At 44.2% G+C, this 22008-nt stretch overlaps 1 protein-coding gene across 1 annotated transcript in view; it reads left to right on the top strand.

Annotated features, from left to right (window-relative positions):
• ARHGAP35 (Rho GTPase activating protein 35) overlaps positions 1-22008 on the top strand; it is a 151331-nt gene that overhangs the window by 54825 nt on the left and 74498 nt on the right. The window contains exon 2 of the mRNA XM_045380095.2: positions 4520-8388. Within this exon, the coding sequence (XP_045236030.1) occupies positions 4708-8388 (3681 nt within the window). The 5' untranslated portion in view covers positions 4520-4707. The remainder of the gene's footprint in view (positions 1-4519; positions 8389-22008) is intronic.

Genomic DNA, 22008 nt, shown 5'->3' on the forward strand with positions numbered 1-22008 from the left:
CCTTCAGATCATTAAATTTAGTGACTCAGCTAATTTTTTTTACCCACCTCTTAGAAAAGTTGAATGTATTTGTGACCAAGCACTTAAAGTTATTTCCTTTAAATCGAGTGTTTGAGACGTTTTTAGATTTATAACAGTCTTTGTTTACCGTGTAATTCAGTCCAATTGAGGAACTAGTAAAACTGCATTATCCAGACATCAAAGCTAAGAAGAGTATACTTACACCAAGAAACTTAATTAGGTTTCTAACAAGTGGAAGGTTACCAGGTGTCCCAAAATTAACCACTTCCATGCCAGCTGATTTTCATTTTTTGTAGCTATTTTAATGATCAGCAGCATTCTGGGTTTAAAAATATCAGTCGTGACTGGGCACAGTGGCTCATGCCTATGATCCCAGCACTTTGGGAGGCTGAGGTGAGAGGGTTGCTTGAGGCCAGGAGTTTGAGACCAGCCTGGGCAACATAGCAAGACCCCATTTCTAAATAATAACAATAATAATAGGGCCGGGCGCGGTGGCTCAAGCCTGTAATCCCAGCACTTTGGGAGGCCGAGACGGGTGGATCACAAGGTCAGGAGATCGAGACCATCCTGGCTAACACAGTGAAACCCCGTCTCTACTAAAAAATACAAAAAACTAGCCGGGCGAGCTGGCGGGCGCCTGTGGTCCCAGCTACTCGGGAGGCTGAGGCAGGAGAATGGCGTGAACCCAGGAGGCGGAGCTTGCAGTGAGCTGAGATCAGGCCACTGCACTCCAGCCTGGGCGACAGAGCGAGACTCCGTCTCAAAAAAAAAAAAAAAAAAAAAAAAACAATAATAATAATAATAAATTAGCCAGGCATGATGGCTTGCACTTGTAGTCCTAGCTACTTGAGATGCTGAAGTGGGAGGATCACTTGAGCCCAGGAGGTGGAGGCTGTAGTGAGCTATGATTACACCACTGCACTCCAGCATGGGTGACAGAGCAAGAATCCATCTCATAAAATAAAATAATCAGTTCTACATTATTCAGAGTTGAGTGTTGCTTTCTTTAGCAGCCTTCAAATAAATGAAAATATGCCATTAAAAAGTATAACCAAGGTGTTGAATGGATAATACATTTTAGTTCATTTCAAAATAGAGCCAGTATCTTTATTTCTTGAGGTTTGAGAGCAGGCTGGTGTTTTGTTTTGTTTTGTTTTTCCTTCAGATTTCTGTGAAGGGATAGACGTCAGACCCACTTTACAGAGAACAATTGAGTCACAGACAAGGGATGACTTGCCAGTTGCATGCAGCAGTCACTTTAAGTAGGACAGATGCTACCAAGTTGCATTTCAAGATTGGTGACCTTAAGACCTGACAGACCCTGGGGTCAGGAATTGATAGAGAAGGACTCTGTTAGATGAGGACCCATGACTTCCTTAACCCTTCATCAGCACTCCTGTCTGAGGCTCTGTTAAACCTAAGTGTCTTCATGAATTGAAACAAAATTATATGTGCATATTACAGAGTAATTGATTTTTGTACAGATATTTCCTGTTAGGTATTTCAGAGGATGTATGTAAACATGCTTTAGATAATGCATAAGCATCTTGTAATTTTGTTTATGTAAGCAATTGCCTAGAAAAGTAGAGGATGGGGAAGATTTGTTTTTCTTTCCCATGGATACCCTGCTTGTTCCTGCTGAATTCTAGAACATGGCATCTTTAGGAACATGCCATTATCTGGAGACAATTGCCTACAGTCATAGAGATTTTTCTTTTTAAAATGGTCAGTTTTTGCATACTACATCTAGTCACATTACATAGAGGGTTTGGCTTTCTGGGATATCAGAAGGAAGCTGTGGATATTTGGAAAAGGGCTGTGACCTTTTGAGGTTATCATCACAGGGGACAATTGCACTCTCCCATTCATTGCTCCCTGGTATCAGTCAGAATAATGCGTGGTGGTCTGACTTCCAGTGGCATTTCTTATGCGATAGGCGCACAAAAACGTATTGAAGTCATGGCAAGGCTAGGTTTCTACAGACATAAATGAGATTCAGAAGAAAATTGCTCTGTTCATTTCAGATTCTCCTCTTTGTGATTGTCTTGGGAGACTGTTCATTTGGCTGCAGGTTCAGTGCTTGCACAGTCATATTGGAGTGTCTAAGTAAACTGCAGTGCAGCATCAACTGTCATAGCTGGAAAGTTGGTAAAGACTGTAAGCCATAACAGTTTGTTACTTAAGCTGTTAAAACTTTAGGTCCTTTAAGGTGCAATTTTTTTGGCCACATTCTGTGGTCCCCCATAGCCTTCAGGAAGGAATCCAAACTCTTAAAGTGGTTTGTTCCAGTCCCTGATTCCTTGCTAATGCATCTTACCCATTCTTTCCCCCGACACACTTTGTTCCAGCTGGTTCTCCCAACTGGCTGTGCTTTTTTTCAGGGAGGGAAGGGTCTGTACACATTGTCCTGTCTTAAATGCACTTCATACTTCAGGTCTCACCTGAGATGGAACTTCCTACAGAAAGGCTTTCCCGAATCTAAAAGGCGGGCTTGGGGACCATTCAATATGCTGAATCGTCATTCAGTTATTGATTCTTTCAGTAAATATTTGTGTCAAGCACTGTATAGGCTGATGACACAGAATAGAACTAGACAGGGGACAGGCCTCACAGAGCTTGCATTCTTGTCAGGGAAACCATCTCGTATTTACACACTTAATTTTATTTGGAACTGATTGAAAACATAAAAATAGCACAAAGGAATATCCTATATGTTTTACCCAGATTCATCTTTTTTTTTTTTCCAGATTCATGTGTTGTTAACAATTTACCACCCCATTTGTGTTCTTACTCTCTCTGTATACATAATTTTTGGAGTGGGATCAGTTACATGCATTATGGTGCTTTCCCCCAAAATACTAAGGTGTAAATTTCCTAAAAGTGGAGGTATTCTCACATGATAGATTTTATAGATTTACATTGATAAAATATTTCATTTGGGAGGGTTTTTATCCTTCCTGCATTTTTTTTTTTTTTTCCAATCTTTTTTTTTACTGTGTTAAAATATATAAAACATAAAGCTTGCCGTTTTAATCATTTTTAACTATACAGTTCAGCGGTATTAAATACTTTAATGTTATGCAACTATTTCTGTAACTCTTTCTATCTCGTAAAGCTGAAACTCTGTACCATTAAGCAGTAACTTTTCATTCCCACTTTCCCCAGCCCCTGACAACCACTGTTCTACTTTCTGTCTCTATGAGTTTGACTACTCTTAAGTACTGCATATAAGTGGAATCATATAGTATTTGTCTTTTCGTGACTGGCTTATTTCACTTAGCACAGTGTCCTCAAGATTCAGCCATGTTGTCAGAATTTCCTTCCCTTTAAAGACTGAATAGGCCAGGCGTGAAGGCTCACACCTGTAATCCCAGAACTTTAGGAGGCCAAGGCAGGCAGATCGCCTGAGTTTAGGAGTTTGAGACCAGCCCAGGCAACATGATGAAACCTCGTCTCTACTAAAAATACAAAAGTTAGCTGGGCATGGTGGCACATGCCTGTAATCCCAGCTACTCAGGAGGCTGAGGAAGGAGAATCGCTTGAACCCGGGAGGCGGAGGTTGCAGTGTGCCAAGATCGCACCACTGCACTCCAGCCTGGGCTACAGAGCAGGACTCTGTCTCAAAAAATAAAAATAAAGGTTGAATAATATTATATTGTATGTATATATCACATTTTCTTATCCGTCCATGAGTAGGTGGATACTTTGGGTTGCTTCTGTGTTTTGTTGTTGTTGTTGTTGTTGTTTTGAGACAGAGTCTCATTCTGTTGCCCAGACTAGAGTGCGGTAATGCGATCTCAGCTCACCGCAACCACTGCCTCCCAGGTTCAAGCGATTCTCCTGCCTCAGCCTCCCAAGTAACTGGGATTACCGTTACATGTCACCACACCCGGCTAATTTTTGTATTTTTAGTACAGATGGCATTTCACCATGTTGCCCAGGCTGGTCTCGAACTCCTGATCTCAGGTGATCTGCCCACCTCGGCCTCCCAAAGTTCTGGGATTACAGGTGTGAGCTACCGTGCCCGGCGGAGGTTCCTTTTTTTGCAATGGGTTTATAATTCATTACCATACTTAATATTTTGGTGCTCAAATTGTCCCAGACTTGGCCAGTGGGAACCCCTTCAGGCTGGCTTCTGTGTCCTTGTGAGATGCTCCATCGTTTTTTTTCTTGCATAAAAAGATGTTCCAGGCTCATCTTGTCCCTATCCTGCCCTAACCCTGGAATCAGCCCTTTTTCCAAGGAACCCTCACACCCTTGTTTTAGCACTTAGCACACTGCTTACTTATGTTTTCCTCCATTGGACTAGATTGTACCTCTCTGAGGACACATAGATGTGAGTCTTATTTGCTCTTGTATCTTCACCCAGCACAAGGCCTGACACATGAGATGTTTACTAAATATTTGTTGAATAAAAAATTTTTACTGTAGTTAATTGATTAAAATTTGGTTCTAAAATTATGATGCTGATGGGTTTTCTCTTTTTTTCCCCATCTAGGAAGAAATGTTGGCTATTTGGCGATGAGAGGTGGTGAACAGTGACCATACTGGTATACAACACTATGGGACCTGGCATTTTTGCTGCATGTCCAGCCCAGCCCCACTAATAATGTAGGAAGCCATCTAATCCATTGGAAACACTAATCTGATCTTGGAAGTGGCTGATCGTGGCAGGATGTGTCGACGATGATGATGGCAAGAAAGCAAGATGTCCGAATTCCCACCTACAACATCAGTGTGGTGGGATTATCTGGGACCGAGAAGGAAAAGGGCCAGTGTGGGATTGGAAAGTCTTGTTTGTGCAACCGCTTCGTGCGCCCAAGTGCTGACGAGTTTCACTTGGACCATACCTCCGTCCTCAGCACCAGTGACTTTGGAGGGCGAGTGGTCAATAATGACCACTTTCTCTACTGGGGAGAAGTTAGCCGCTCCCTGGAGGATTGTGTGGAATGTAAAATGCACATTGTGGAGCAGACTGAATTTATTGATGATCAGACTTTTCAACCTCATCGAAGCACGGCCCTGCAGCCCTATATCAAGAGAGCTGCTGCAACCAAGCTTGCATCAGCTGAAAAACTCATGTACTTTTGCACTGACCAGCTGGGGCTGGAGCAGGACTTTGAGCAGAAACAAATGCCAGATGGAAAGCTGCTGGTTGATGGTTTTCTTCTTGGTATCGATGTTAGCAGGGGCATGAACAGGAACTTTGATGACCAGCTCAAGTTTGTCTCTAATCTCTACAATCAGCTTGCAAAAACAAAAAAGCCCATAGTGGTGGTCCTGACTAAGTGTGACGAAGGTGTTGAGCGGTACATTAGAGATGCACATACTTTTGCCTTAAGCAAAAAGAACCTCCAGGTTGTGGAGACCTCAGCGAGATCCAATGTAAACGTGGACTTGGCTTTCAGCACCTTAGTGCAACTCATTGATAAAAGTCGGGGAAAGACAAAAATCATTCCTTATTTTGAGGCTCTCAAGCAGCAGAGTCAGCAGATAGCTACAGCGAAAGACAAGTATGAGTGGCTGGTGAGTCGCATTGTGAAAAACCACAATGAGAACTGGCTGAGTGTCAGCCGAAAGATGCAGGCATCTCCAGAATACCAGGACTATGTCTACCTGGAAGGGACTCAGAAAGCCAAGAAGCTGTTTCTACAGCACATCCACCGCCTCAAGCATGAGCATATCGAGCGTAGGAGAAAGCTGTACCTGGCAGCCCTGCCATTAGCTTTTGAAGCTCTTATACCTAATCTAGATGAAATAGACCACCTAAGCTGCATAAAAGCCAAAAAGCTCTTAGAAACCAAGTCAGAATTCTTGAAGTGGTTTGTTGTGCTTGAAGAGACACCATGGGATGCCACCAACCACATTGACAACATGGAAAACGAACGGATTCCCTTTGATTTAATGGATACTGTCCCTGCAGAGCAGCTGTACGAGGCCCACTTAGAGAAGCTGAGGAATGAGAGGAAAAGAGTTGAGATGCGAAGGGCGTTTAAAGAAAACCTGGAGACCTCTCCTTTCATAACTCCCGGAAAGCCTTGGGAAGAGGCCCGTAGTTTTATTATGAATGAAGATTTCTACCAGTGGCTGGAAGAATCTGTATACATGGATATTTACGGCAAACACCAAAAGCAAATTATAGATAAAGCAAAGGAAGAATTTCAGGAGTTGCTTTTAGAATATTCAGAATTGTTTTATGAACTGGAGCTGGATGCTAAGCCCAGCAAGGAGAAGATGGGTGTTATTCAGGATGTTCTGGGAGAGGAACAGCGATTTAAAGCATTACAAAAGCTCCAAGCAGAGCGTGATGCCCTTATTCTGAAACACATTCATTTTGTGTACCACCCAACAAAGGAGACATGCCCCAGCTGCCCAGCTTGTGTGGATGCTAAGATTGAGCACTTGATTAGTTCTCGGTTTATCCGGCCGTCTGACCGGAATCAGAAAAATTCACTCTCTGACCCTAACATTGATAGAATCAACTTGGTTATATTGGGCAAAGACGGCCTTGCCCGAGAGTTGGCCAATGAGATTCGAGCTCTTTGTACAAATGATGACAAGTATGTGATAGATGGTAAAATGTATGAGCTTTCCCTGAGGCCAATAGAGGGGAATGTCAGGCTTCCTGTGAACTCTTTCCAGACACCAACATTTCAGCCCCACGGCTGTCTTTGCCTTTACAATTCAAAGGAATCGCTATCCTATGTAGTGGAAAGTATAGAGAAGAGTAGAGAGTCCACGCTTGGCCGGCGGGATAATCATTTAGTCCATCTCCCCCTTACATTAATTTTGGTTAACAAGAGAGGAGACACCAGTGGAGAGACTCTGCATAGCTTAATACAGCAAGGTCAGCAAATTGCTAGCAAACTTCAGTGTGTCTTTCTCGACCCTGCTTCTGCTGGCATTGGTTACGGACGCAACATTAATGAAAAGCAAATCAGTCAAGTTTTGAAGGGACTCCTGGACTCTAAGCGTAACTTAAACCTGGTCAGTTCTACTGCTAGCATCAAAGATTTGGCTGATGTTGATCTGCGAATTGTTATGTGTCTGATGTGTGGAGATCCTTTTAGTGCAGATGACATACTTTTTCCTGTCCTTCAGTCCCAAACCTGTAAATCTTCCCATTGTGGAAGCAACAACTCTGTTTTACTTGAACTACCAATCGGACTGCACAAGAAGCGGATTGAACTGTCCATTCTTTCATACCATTCCTCCTTTAGCATCAGAAAGAGCCGGTTGGTTCATGGGTACATTGTTTTTTATTCAGCCAAACGTAAGGCCTCTTTGGCTATGTTACGTGCCTTTCTTTGTGAAGTGCAGGATATTATCCCTATTCAGCTCGTAGCACTCACTGATGGCGCTGTAGATGTCCTGGACAATGACTTAAGTCGGGAACAGCTGACTGAGGGGGAGGAGATTGCTCAAGAAATTGACGGAAGGTTCACAAGCATCCCCTGTAGCCAACCCCAGCATAAACTTGAGATCTTTCACCCGTTTTTTAAAGATGTGGTGGAAAAAAAGAACATAATCGAGGCTACTCATATGTACGATAATGCTGCCGAGGCCTGTAGCACCACCGAAGAGGTGTTTAACTCCCCCCGGGCAGGATCACCGCTCTGCAACTCAAACCTGCAGGATTCAGAAGAAGATATCGAGCCATCTTACAGCCTGTTTCGAGAAGACACATCACTGCCTTCTCTGTCCAAAGACCATTCTAAACTCTCTATGGAACTGGAGGGAAATGATGGGCTGTCTTTCATTATGAGCAATTTTGAGAGTAAACTGAACAACAAAGTACCTCCACCAGTCAAACCAAAGCCTCCTGTCCATTTTGAAATTACAAAGGGGGATTTATCTTATTTAGACCAAGGCCATAGGGATGGACAGAGGAAGTCTGTGTCTTCTAGCCCCTGGCTGCCTCAGGATGGGTTTGATCCTTCTGACTATGCTGAACCCATGGATGCTGTGGTGAAGCCAAGGAATGAAGAAGAAAACATATACTCCGTGCCCCATGACAGCACCCAAGGCAAAATCATCACCATTCGGAATATCAACAAAGCCCAGTCCAACGGCAGCGGGAATGGTTCTGACAGTGAAATGGACACCAGCTCTCTAGAGCGAGGGCGCAAGGTTTCCATTGTGAGCAAGCCAGTGCTGTACAGGACGAGATGCACCCGGCTGGGGCGATTTGCTAGTTACCGAACCAGCTTCAGCGTGGGGAGTGATGATGAGCTGGGGCCCATCCGGAAGAAAGAGGAGGATCAGGCATCCCAGGGTTATAAAGGGGACAATGCCGTCATTCCATACGAAACAGACGAAGACCCACGGAGGAGGAATATTCTTCGCAGCCTAAGGAGGAACACTAAGGTAAGACACCAGTTTAGGATTAGTCATAGTGTTTTGTACAGTGTCTTGGTGAGGGTTGATAGATGATGATTTTTCAAGGACAACCTATTCTGGTAAAAAAAAAAACTGCCCTCTGTGTGTGTTTGACTTAGCATAAAAAGCAGTGCCTCAATTAACTACTACTACTATTGGCAGCTCTCAAGTAGTTAGGACTTTGGATAGATAGTCTGAGCTGTTGTTGCCTAAAACAATAGTTAATTAATTAGCAAAATGAGGAGATAATGCAGAACTTGTCAGCGCCTTGACAAGTGGCCAAGCACAGTGACAATACACTTGCTCTCTGCTCTCCCTTCACTAAAACACCGGAACTCAAAACTGCTTGCCGCAATCTGTCACTGCTAAACAACATTTCATCCGCACATCTCTTAAATGACCCTTTCCTCCCTTGCTGATTTGTAAAGGTTGCTGCATTTGAGTGAAAAATTGGATGATGATTTGCACACACACATCAGTGACGAGTCTTTGAGTATATAAATGAAAAAAGAGAATCTTGCCACTGAGAGTTATAAACCTGTCCTGTATTTGTTAAATTGGAATACCATCCGGCTCTATTATTTTATCTTCAGGGGAGTTGCTGCTGCTATCAGTTAGAAACTCAGATTTTATTTAGGGATCACAAATAGGGCAGTGAGGGAAAAGAAAAAGTTAACTGTATACGTTATAAACATTGAGGCTACTCGTCATATGTAGAGGCAGGATCAAATGAAGTCTCTCTCTCTTTTTTTTTTTTTTTTGGGGGGGGGAATGGAGTCTCGCTTAGTCACCCAGACTGGAGTGCAGTGGTGCGATCTCCGCTCACTGCAAGCTCCACCTCCTGGGTTCACGCCATTCTCCTGCCTCAGCCTCCTGAGTAGCTGGGATTACAGGCGCCCACCACCATGCCCAGCTAATTTTTAAATTTTATTTTATTTTTTAGTAGAGACAGGGTTTCACCGTGTTAGCCAGGATGGTCTCCATCTCCTGACCTCATGATCCTCCCGCCTTGGCCTCCCAAAGTGCTGGGACTACAGGCATGAGCCACTGCGCCTGGCTGCAGATGAAGTCTCTTATCCTGCTAGAATTGTAGTTTGTAGTCTGCAGGGCAGAGAGCTGTAAGCAGTACTTTGTCCCCTTGGGTTTAGGCTTTGAGAAAGAAAAAGCGTTTCTCAACTTTTTTTTTTTTTTCCCATTTGGAGTAGGGAGAAATACTCTTCCTCCCCACCCCCAAATGCCAAGGCTGATTTAGAAATACTGAAATAAGACTCTATAGGCCAGGCGCAGCACGGTGGCTCACGCCTGTAATCCCAGCACTTTTGGAGGCCGAGGCAGGTGGATCTCTTGAGGTCAGGAGTGAGACCAGCCTGGCCAACGTGGTGAAACCCTGTACTAAAAAAGTACAAAAATTAGCCGGGCGTGGTGGCAGGCACTTGTAGTCCCAGCTACTCAGGAGGCTGAGGCAGGAGAATCGTGTGAACCTGGGAGGCAGAGGTTGCAGTGAGCCAAGATCATGCGACTGTATTCCAGCCTGGGCAACAGAGGGAGACTCTGTCTCAAAAAAAAAAAAAAAAAGAAAGAAAGAAAAAAGAAAAAACAATATGTGTGTGTGTGTGTATATATATATATATATATATATATATATATATATACTCTTTATTTTTTCAGAAAAAGACATTTTGGTGAGATACCACAACAGAACTGTGTTATATAATAATCCTTGACCAGCAGATTATGATATATAGAAGGATTTCTTCAAGTTAAAGCTTTCGCTACTCTCCCTCCCATGAAAGAACAGAGAACAGAATTACTTGTCCAAAAGTATTGCAGGGACCTTTGGAAAGAAAGGTTGCCAGAAACTTTTATTATTACAAATCCTACCAAATCAGAAGGTTCTAGAATCCAGGCTGTCTTGAGAGCTGACAGTCCTGACAACTCTTTGTAAAATATAATACAGAGGCCAGTTTGGCAGCCCTGCGGGCCCCGAGAGATGGGGGAACAGGGTGCCATCACCCTCCCAAGGAAATTGCATCCCCTTTGTGCTACATCACATAGTAGAGGGTGTTCTTGCATTACTGCTGTCGGGGAGCTTCCAGAGTTTTCTCACCTGTGCTGTGTGAGAAAGGGCAGAGTGGTTCGGTTCCCCTCCCCACCTGTGCTGACCATTAATAAATGCCATAGGCATCCTCCTGTTTGATTTTCCTTTGCCTGGCTTTTCTACGTGGAGTCCTTCATCTGCCTCCAGTGTTTTCTCCTCCAAAGGTTGGTAGGAGGCCAACCTGTGGAAAGCATTGCTTATTTAGGAAGCCAGAAAACAGCCTGACTTGCCTCCAGTATTTTCCCAGAGCTCACCTATTTAATGATACTGGAATCCAAACATTTTGAACATTTCTTCTCTTCCTCCTCCTCTCCCAATGAAGACTGTTGCCAGAACAGCTTAAAAATGCTGACAGTCTTCTAATTTGTGGGGGTGTTTGCACACCTGGAAATTAGGAAGGTGGCATAATAGCATACTGAATTATAACTATGTTCTGACTTCTACCTACATTTTTAATATTTACTGAAAATGATGCTTTAAAAACACATTCCCATGCAATCCAGGCTTTAAAGAGCACACACTGTAGTGGAGGCTGAGCAGAAAACAACTGGTCACAGTGCGCCTCTGAGATAGCTGTGTTCATGCTGGTAATGAGCACTTCCTAACCTGAGACTTCCTTCCCCGGGTTGTTGGGTCAGCGTGCAAGAAGTGGTCAGCTTCCGGTCTATCTTTAGCTATGTGGGCCACACCTCTTCAAGTCAAATAAAAATGATACTTCTGGCCCAAGAGCAATAGCGTGCCAGAAGTCAGTTATGGAGTATCCTTTGGAAAGAGTGACTAGAAGGTGAAATTTTCTTTTCCTGCCTTGGAAAATGGTGCTTTGAAATGAGGGTAGTTGCTTTATCGTCCCAGTGCAGAGATGAGCAAATCCTTTGCCTCTAGAACAAACCTCCTATTAAAATTGCTGCAGTTCAGAACATAGACTGGCACTTGTTTTACTGGAAAAGCAAGATACCGTCAGGGCAGAGAAGGCCAAAACAACCCCTATGTGGGGGATTTGGCCTTTGATTTTTATTGGCATGACAAAGCAATACAATATTTATTTGAAGGGAGGGGGCAGCCAGGCACTAGGATTTCAGTTGGTAATGGAAAATACACTCAGTACCTCCTGTGTGCCAGGCACCATGGGGAAATGGCACAGACCCTTCTTGCCCAGACCTTAGTACCCAGTTGAGGCAGCAAGACCTACACAGCCGCCGGGTGCGGTGGCTCAACCCTGTAATCCCAGCACTTTGGGAGGCCGAGACGGGCGGATCACGAGGTCAGGAGTTCGAGACCATCCTGGCTAACACGGTGAAACCCCGTCTCTACTAAAAAATACAAAAAACTAGCCGGGCGACGTGGCGGGCGCCTGTAGTCCCAGCTACTCGGGAGGCTGAGGCAGGAGAATGGCGTAAAAACCCGGGAGGCAGAGCTTGCAGTGAGCTGAGATCCGGCCACTGCACTCCAGCCTGGGCGACACAGCGAGACTCCGTCTCAAAAAAAAAAAAAAAAAAAAAAAAAAAAAAAGACCTACACAGCCACTGAAAATAGGTGGCCTGCCCAGGGAAGGCTGTGTGTAGGCATGTCGGGATAGTTATGTTAGAGTAGGGTGTAGTGATTAGGAGCTCAAGCTCTGGGAATCTGGGCTACAGTCAACTCCAGCTTCTTCACTTCCTTACTTGGACTTTGAGCATGTGAGTCACCTCTCCACATTCTTTTTGCAAAAGAGGGAGCACCTTCCTGATCAGGTTGTGAGAAATGAACACTGGGCGTAGTGCATGCTGGATAAATGTCAGCTGTCTTCATTTAACTAGACCCCAGAGAATGAGTGGAACTAAAGCAGTCATGTGAGGTAAGGAAGGACTTGAAGGTAGAAATATGCATATTGTATTCCGAGAAAGGAGAAAACTTGTCTGGTCTAGCTGAGGGCTTGAGGGACCAACATTATCCATCCCCTCTTGTGGAAGTTTTAACTCCATGAATTACTGAGCTGCTTTCTTGGTACTTACCCTAGCAACCGCCCTAACAAAAAAAAAAAAAAAGCTATGCTCTGGGTACCAATGTGATACAGAAAAAAATCACTCAGTGCCCTTGGCTGATTTGCTAGATTAGGTCTTTACTGTAAAACTGCAGTTGGAGTGAGGGAATCGCTTTCATTTCTCCTCATGAAAGTGCAGACTGTAAAGCTGACTCTCATTCTGGGTGCTTTTCCCAGCTGAACAATTTAGCAACCCACCCTCATAGTGGGAGCCTTCCGCACTCAGCTGAATGAAATTGAAAATCTACGATTGCACTTCAGTAGGGTCCATGAATAGTGGCTTTGTCTGTAAAGAGTTGTTGTTGCACATGGTCTCTGTCTCCCAGTGCCATGCGTTTGCAAAGACGAGATCAGGATCGGCAGGGTCTTATTTTAAAGCCAAAAAACAGGCTGGGGAGCCTTGTTCCACAAAGTACGCCTTTTGGTCATGCTGAAATGGCTGCATTTGGTGTGTTTGACCGTGGATTTAAAGAGAAGACATTATTGGCTATTTACCCTTCTATCTGATGTGTTCTTATTTTGGCGCTAAAAAAAAAAAAAAGACAAAACAGAATGATAAAGAAAATCTTTCACTCACTGCAGCAACCACATGACAAGACAACCTATTGAAAAGCTAACCAATTCAATCATGCATTGTTTGGTCTATAAGGCACCAAGTAACCAGTTTGACAGTTTGTGTCCTCCCCTGGTGAATTGGCTTATTTCATTGGATTCAGTGAATTGGCTGGTTGTTGTGGCTTTGTGTGGACACAGCTCTCATTTTGTGAGGCCTAGAATGGAGTTAAAGTTTCTAGTGTGAATAAAAACCAGCTGGGGAATTGGAGGGCTTGCTCCCCTGGGAGGGATGTTGCATTTTGACAGACAAGCTGAATGCGATGAAATATGAGCTCTTTGTAACCTACCTAGGAAAGACTCCCAGTGTGTGCTTCAGGAATGGTTAGTCCTACTCAATGAGCTTTGAGACCAAATACACACCTTGGTTTTAAAAATGGGGTGGGCACACTGACTTGACCTTGGATTTTCTGTTTCCTGAAAAAATTTTGTCTTTTAAACAAGGTACTTTTTTCTCCAGAGCACAAGTTCAGTCATTCTTTTAGGAAGGAGACATGCAATTCGGTGCGTGGGCATTTAGTGAGCACTTGTTTTATGCCCAACATTGTGCTGGGTGTCCTAGGTGTGGCAGTGATGTTAATCCAGCTTACAGTCTTGGGGATGTTGGGTTTTAAACATGTACTTGCATGCGTTTTGAATATTACCAAAGGGAAGGTACGGGATACTAAGGAATTGTGTAACAAGGAAGTTTAACCTAAACTGCGGTGTCAGGAAAGCTCCCCAAGGAAATGATATTTAAGGCTGAGACTTTTGAAGCGTGAGGCAGACAAAGTCAGTGAGGATGGAAGCTTCGTGGAGCTGAAAGAACTTGATGTGTTCAAAGAGTTGAAAGAAGCTTAGCGTGGCTGTTCTGGAGAGTTGAGGGGGACCCAGGCCAAACGATAGAGGGCTGTGGCTACCACGTGAAGAGTTTTGTGTTTTTGTGCATTTATTGAATACCTGCTGTGTGTCAGGTACGTATCAGGCATTTTCACATGAATTTTTAATTTATTCCTCCTCCCAGTCTTAATGAGGTGATGTTTTTCCTCCTTGATTTTGAGGTGAGGTAACTAAGGCTCAGAGAGGTTAAACCTTGCCCAAGTAAATGTAGCCACTGAGTGGAAGAGCTGAGATTCTGAACCCTGGTGTTCTGACTTCCACTTCCTGTGATTTTCATCATCCAGTCTGCAGAAAAGTTGCTAATATTCAACAGTCAGGTGCCTATATTTAGACCACTCAGTCAGTCCAGTTGATTTGTTCATTCCAACAAAAGATCTTTGATTATCTGAAAAAATCCATTTCTCCTCACTGCCCCCCAGAACAGCACGGTGCTGTTTGTTTCTAGCTTCAAAGCCTAGTTGAGTAGAGGACAAAAAAGGCTTGGAGACATTGAAATAGCAACTGGAACTTTGAGAAGTTGTTTCTCACTGGTGTCACTCGATTCTCAGTTTATTTTAAGCCTGAAGAACTTCTGTAGTGTGTTTTTGGTGATAAAAATAGACTATCTTTAACTATCTGCCTTAGCTTACAGCACACCTGTTCTTAAAAAAAAAAAAAAAAAAAAAAAAAAAAGACGATAGGCAACCCAAATCTCTTTTTAAAAGAACTGGGAATTGTGTTGATGCCTCACTGAGCCAACTTGGTCTCCTCCACCACCTGGTGATACTGAAATACCTTTGTAGGGACTCAAATTTTTCCAGCTCTAGTTGGGAATCACCTTTGCTTATAAGGCAAAGGCCTTCCAAATGGATTTTTACAGCGTTTGAGGCAAGCGATAAAAACTGACTCATAGCACTGAAAAGTCCAAATTCAGTGTGTGTTGAACTTCAGGCAAGTGTTCATGAAAATGTACCTGGAACTAGTGGGCCCTCCTCACTGTTTGGCTCCCAATCACACTGGCCATGAGCTGTCTTCTCAGGGGTGGACCCACGGTTGCCAGACTTTATGCCTTTATAGAGCAAAAAGCTATGGTCTGGGCTGGGTACAGTGGGTCACACCTGTAATCCCAACACTTTGGGAGGCTGAGGCAGGCACATCACTTGAGGTCAGGAGTTCGAGACCATCCTGGCCAACATGGCAAAACCCTGTCTCTACAAAAAAATACAAAAATTAGCCAGGTGTGGTGGCGGATGCCTATGATCCCAGCTACTCAGGAGGCTGAGGCAGGAGAACCAAGTGAACCCAGGAGGCGGAGGTTGCAGTGAGCCGGGATCATGCCACTGCACTCCAGCCTGGGCAATAGAGGGAGACTGTCTCAAAAAAAAAAAAAAAAAAAAAGGCTATGGTTTGGATTTAGTTAGCTCCTGCAATAGGATGACATGCCTCCATTTCTTTCCCATTATTTAAGAGGATTAGGGATGGCAGGAAGGCCAGGACTTTGTGGTCCTTCCTGTTCATCCCTAAATAAAGATGCTCCACGATGGTGAGTGACTGAGTCATAGTATTAACTGCCAGCTTGAAGGAGACCATATCTAAGCATTTGTGCTTTAATAATAGATTTTATCAGCAAGAATACATCTGCCTTCAGGTTTTCTTTTAAACTTGGGCGTGGAATTTTTCAGAGCCAGAAGGGGGAGCACCGGTTAACCAAGAATACATTTGGAGCATAAACAAATAACTTAATTGAAAAGGTCCTTTTGGAACTCTTTTGGAAATAGAAGAGAATAATTGCCAATCAGAAAGGCACGATGTTGAATATTGAGTGCAAGAAAGTGGTTTAGGGAACAGCTGTAGTAATGCCACTTACGGAATCTTTCCGATTTTCTAAGACTCTACTGGTTACAGTTAGTCCACAGTGTGCCACCACACAACTTGGCAAGCCATGAGTGTGACCCTCTGGGGCTCTGTGTATTGATTTCACTCTCATCCTTATTCAGATGGCACTGTCCCTGTTCCAGACTGCATTCCATATATGGTGTTACCCTGTTACTCATTTTTTTTTTAACATAAAACATTAATGCCGGGTGCGGTGGCTCACACCTGTAATCCCAGCACTTTGGGAGGTCGAGGTGGGCAGATCACCTGAGGTTGGGAGTTCGAGACCAGCCTGACAAACATGGAGAAACACCATCTCTACTGAAAGTACAAAATTAGCCAGGCTTGGTGGCACATGCCTGTAATCCCAGCTACTCAGGAGGCTGAGGCAGAAGAATCACTTGAACCTGGGAGGTGGAGTTTACAGTGAACTGAGATCGCACCATTGCACTCCAGCCTGGGCAACAAGAGCGAAACTCCGTCTCAAAAAAAAAAAAAAAAATTTTTTTTTAAAGTTTGGGTCTCACTATGTTCCGGGCTGGTCTCAAAACTCTTGGCCTTAAGCAGTCCTCCCACCTGGGCTTCCCAAAGTGTTGGGATTACAGGCATGAGTCACTGCACCTGGCTGGTGTTAACTGTTTTTTAAAAAGGCCAGACGTGGTGGCTCACACCTGTAATCCCAATACTTTGGGAGGCCGAGTTTGGCAGATTGCTTGAGCCCAGGTGTTTGAAACTAGCTTGGGCAACATGGCAAAACCCTGTCTCTACAAAAAATTATCTGGGTGTAGTGGCACACGCCTGTAGTCCCAGCTAGTTGGGAGGCTGAGGTGGGAGATTCACCTGAGCCCAGCGAGGTCGAGGCTGCAGTAAGCCGTGATTACACCACTGCACTCCAGCCTGGGCAACACAGTGAGACGCTGTCTCAAAAAACCCACCAGAAAACCCAATACTGATGCCTGGTTCCCCACCACCCCACCCTGCTTCCACTCCAATTAAATCAAAATCTCTAGGGCTGTTGTCTAGGCACTTAAAAAAAAAAAAAAGACCAAAGAAAGGCAGTGAATCCAACAGGCTGGGTTCTGTTTTGTATTTCCTTTAATAGATATGTTACCAGGCATTTAAAATGTTTAAAAGGCTATACTCGATAGTACAACTCTAGTGACCATATTTTCTGACTCTAAAATCTAGATAAGTAACTTTACATATATAAGGTTGTTTATGGAGACCAAAAGAGAATATTTGAAGTTGACAGTGTAGGGTCAGTAAGTAGCCCTCCCTGCTGTTCCCACAGAAGATAGAATGTTCTTACCTTTTTCCATTGTCACATAGCTGGTACTTGCTCATGTGGTACCTAGATCAGCTTTGTTTATTGTGGATATGTCTTCTGTTACCAAATAGATAGAAGTTCATTGAGGGCGGGAGACGACTTTGGTCCTAGTATTAGCTCTGCTGCTAGTTTGTTACGTGGCCTTGGGTAATTCATAAATTCATTAAAAAAAAAAAAAAAAAAAAAGACTCTTGCCTTCTAGGAACTTAGCCCAGTAGAATATTTGTTGTATGTGTACATAAATAACCATACCTTATTCAGTGCCTACAGAAGGAATTAGGACTTCATCTGGCAGTTTTTAAAAGGCTTGTGATATAGTACTGCCAAAGTATGAACAAGGCCTTCTAAGCCTCACCTCCTCACACGCTAGTGTGGCAGCACAGTATAAGGAGAAAAGAGAATCTGTACCATAGAGATAGTCCGCATCTCAGCTAAATTTGAGAAAATAGAAAGGAACATTGGCCCAGTACATTATTGGAAACTGTTTTTGTTCAGCAAATATATTGAGTGCCCACTGCACGTCAGGCCCTGGAACCCAACCATCTTCCCAGCTGATAGAAGGCCCTTCTTCTGGCTCTTACCTATCCCTTGGCTTCCATTCTACTCTTTTTCTTGCCCCAGTGGACTTGGACAGGGTCTGTGGACTGGGCTTACAGCCGAGTGGGGAGCAGAGGCAGTGACAGATGCAGCTTCCTGCTCTGCCACAGTCGGGAGTTTCCTCTTTAGGCCCTTGTGTCTGAAAAGCCGAGAGACCAGAGGTAGTTTCCAGGCACCATTTCTCCCCAGTGCACCACAGGCATAAACTATTATTTATCAACTTTGCTGTGGTTAGTATCAAGACCAAAAATCAGGTGTGTTTTTAAGCAAACTATGAGGTACAAAGCAATGGACTATGTTGTTCATTTTTTTTAATCGATCTAAAAGGCCAAGGTTAAAGTGTTTCAGGCTGGCCCAGTCCTTTGTGTATGGCAGTGGCATTTCATCGTGGAGGAGATAGATCATGCAGGGGAAAGAGCATGGAACTTTGATGTTCAAAGATCACAGCCCACTAAGTGCTGGCTCTGAATCTCCATGAGTCTCTGTTTTCTCAACTGTAAAATGGGTCTAAATGACCCTTACCTTGCAGAGTGGTCGTGAGGTTTTGAATAATTATGCAGAGCAACTACCACCATGCCCAGCCACTCCTAAGGAATCTCTCTTCCATTTTGACCCAGGTGGACTCTAAACTTAGAGGTGGCCGGTCATGGCGGCTCACACCTATAATCCCAGCACTTTGGGAGGCCAAGGCAGGTGGATCACTGGAAGTCAGGAGTTCAAGAACAGCCTGGCCAACATGGTGAAACCCCGTCTTTACTAAAAATACAAAAACTTGCTGGGCATGGTGGCTCACGCCTGTAATCGCAGCTACTCAGGAGGCTGAGGCAGGAGAATGGCTTGTTCTGGGGAGGCGGAGGTTGCAGTGAACCACGACTGCACTCCAACTTGGGCAACAGAGCGAGACTCCATTTCAATAAAAATTAATAAATAAATAAATAAACTTAGAGGCATACACGTGGAGATTGTTCTCAGGGATTGACTTTCTCTGGCCAGATGCTTTTTTCAGTTCCGCCTGCTAATAGGTAAGTGCCTCCAAGAAGGTGGATGTTAGGTATTGTCACTTTCTCCTTTTCAAGGACCTGCTGCTGAAAGTGCACCCAATAACTCCCTAAAGAGTGACACACGTCTGACTGGGGTCATGAGATATCTGGCAGACCGCTCAGGAGAATGCCACTTCCATCAGAAATATGTCCAGTAACCCTTCAGATGCCTGAAGTGTTGGTTCTGTCAGCAATCTGGCCCAGCTCTTGGCATGCACCCCAAACTCTGATTTTCTTACTGGGAAGGTTTAGAATTCATTTTGCAAGAGTTCCAATTTTGTGACACCCTAGAGAGCCTTCAGTTATCTCAAGGAGGTATTTTGAAATTCTGTAAACCAGAGTTTAAGTCTTAAAAAAGAGGGAGTGAGATTGAATCCACGTCACTCAGCAAGGAGGTGGGGTGATGCTACTGCAAAAGCTTACCCTCCACATCCACTGTTGTAAATGGAAGGATTGAACTAAATCTTGGACTCTTTGAGGTGAAAGAGATAGGAGCAGTTGTCTCAGTTAGCCTTCCGTCTCTCTTATCGCTCCCAACATGACCCTTTGGAGCCGTACAAAAGAAGCCTGCTCCATAGTCAATAGGTAGCTCTATAGCTATTCGAAAATAGCTATCAGAGTGCCCCATTCTTCTCTTTGCCGACTTAAAGTTCCCTGGTATTTTGTATGAGTGGATCTTTATTACCTTTAGAAACCTTTGGAAGTCCTCCAGATAATCAGTGATCAATGTGCCTCCCTTTTTTTTTTTTTTTTTTTTTGAGACAGGGTCTTCTGCTGTCACCCAGGCTGGAGTGCAGTAGTGCAACTTTGACTCACTGCAGCCTCCACCTCAGCTCAAGCCATCCTCCCACTGAAGCCTCTCAAGTTGCTGGGACTACAGGCGTGTGTCACCACACCCAGATAATTTTTAAAATATTTTTTGTAGAGATGGGGTTTCTGACCAGACTGGTCTCAAACTCAGAGGCCTCAAGTGATCCGCCCGCCTCAGCCTCCCAAAGTGCTAGAATTACAGGCATGAGCCACTGAGCCCAGCTAGTGTGCTTTTTGTTTTGTTTTGTTTTTTGAGACGAGTCTCGCTCTGTTGCCCAGGCTGGAGTGCAGTGGCACGATCTCGGCTCACTGCAAGCTCCACCTCCCGGGTTCACACCATTCTCCTGCCTCAGCCTCCCGAGTAGCTGGGACTACAGGCGCCCGCCACCACGCCAGGCTAATTTTTTTTTTTTTTTTTTTTTTTGTAGAGACGGGGTTTCACTGTGTTAGCCAGGATAGTCTCGATTTCCTGACCTCTTGAACCGCCCGCCTCGGCCTCCCAAAGTGCTGGGATTACAGATGTGAGCCACCATGAGTGGCTGCTAGTGTGCTTTTATTCACTTAGTCATCCATTTATTTATTCCCTCCATCCCAATAATTTTCACTAGATTATAAGCCGTGGTCGTTAAAAGCACAGGTTTTGCAGTCATGCAGACCTGACTTTGTCAAGTTACTGACTTTTTCTAGGAGCTGGCCTCTATAAAATGGAGTTTTTAACACCCACACCCACAAATCTTTTGTGACTCTGGAGTGCTTATAAAGAATTTATGCTGGCTGGGTGCAGTGGCTCATGCCTGTAATCCCAGCACTTTGGGAGTCCAAAGCAGGAGGGTCCCTTGAGCCCAGGAAGCCATGGTTGTAGGGAGCTATGACTGTGCCACTTTACCCCAGCCTGGATGGGCAGATTGCTTGAGCTCAGGAGTTCAAGACCAGCCTGGGCAACATGGTGAAGCCCCATCTCTATCAAAAATACAAAAACAATTAGCTGGGCATGGTAGTGCATGCCTATAGTCCCAGCTACCTGGGAAGCTGAGATGGGAGGATCGCCTGAGCCCAGGAGGTCAAGGCTGTAGTGAGCTGAGCAAGACCCTATCTAAAAAAGAACTTATGCTAGGTTCTGGTACACAGAAAGTACTCAGTTGATGAAGGCTAAATGTCCTGGGTAAGTTAGATTGTTAGAACACACCGGCATCATCTTGTTCCTAGCATTAAGAGGGTGGGGGAATATAAGATTGAAATTTGTTGTCTGTTTCCTAGAACCATGGTTAGAAGGAGGCTTTAAAGTGATTAGGAATAGCTTCCTTGCAGCTTCCATTTTTATTCCTTCACAGAGGTTTATTTGGAAGCCTTGGTTTTATTGAACAGTGCTGTTAGTTTTGACAGGCATATTCTGTAGGATTTGAAATTGTTAAAAACTTGAACGATAGAAATGGATGAATGTGATTTAAGTACAGATGCTCTTTGGTTATTCAGATTGTATAGCTAACCTTTTAAACTCTAAATATAAAAACTTTTCGACTTAACATGTTAAACTTTAAAAAAATATGAAATATTTTAAGGCGAGAGAGCATTGTTTGAATCATTGTTATCTGGTTGCAACAACGTGTGAAATAGAAGCACTCAGCCCTTCTTCCCCACCCCGCCCCCCACCCCAAGACGGAGTCTTGCTCTGTCGCCCAGGCTGGAGTGCAATGGCACAATCTCAGTTCACTGCAACCCCTACCTCCTGGGTTCAAGTGATTCTCCTGCCTCAGCCTCCTGCGTAGCTGGGATTACAGGCACTTGCCATCATGCCCGGCTAATTTTTGTGTTTTTGTAGAGACAGGGTTTCACCATGTTGGCCAGGCTGCTCTCGAACTCCTGATCTCAGGTGATCCACCCGCCTCACCCTCCCAAAGTGCTGGGATTACAGGTGTGAGCCACCATGCCCGGCCAGCCCTCTTATTTATTTATTATTTTGAGACAGGGTCTCACTTTGTCACCAAGGCTGGAGTGCAGTGGCACGATCTCAGCTCACTACAGCCTTGACCTCCTGGGCTCAGGCGATCCTCCCATCTCAGCTTCCCAGGTAGCTGGGACTATAGGCGTGCACTACCATGCTCAGCTAATTGTTTTTGTATTTTTGATAGAGATGGGGCTTCACCATGTTGCCCAGGCTGGTCTTGAACTCCTGAGCTCAAGCAATCTGCCCACCTCAGCCTCCCATAGTGCTAGGATTACAGGCATTAGCCACCATGCCCAGCCTTAAATTCTTTATGTTATACTTCATATAAGTAAAAGATGCTAGACAGACAGTATAGACTGGCTAAATTATTTCTTGTAAATGTATATCATATATCATTAATTGACTTTTCCTTACTTCTTTGGTAAA

This window comes from Macaca fascicularis, chromosome 19 (assembly GCF_037993035.2).
Source record: "Macaca fascicularis isolate 582-1 chromosome 19, T2T-MFA8v1.1".
NCBI classification, from domain to species: domain Eukaryota; kingdom Metazoa; phylum Chordata; class Mammalia; order Primates; family Cercopithecidae; genus Macaca; species Macaca fascicularis.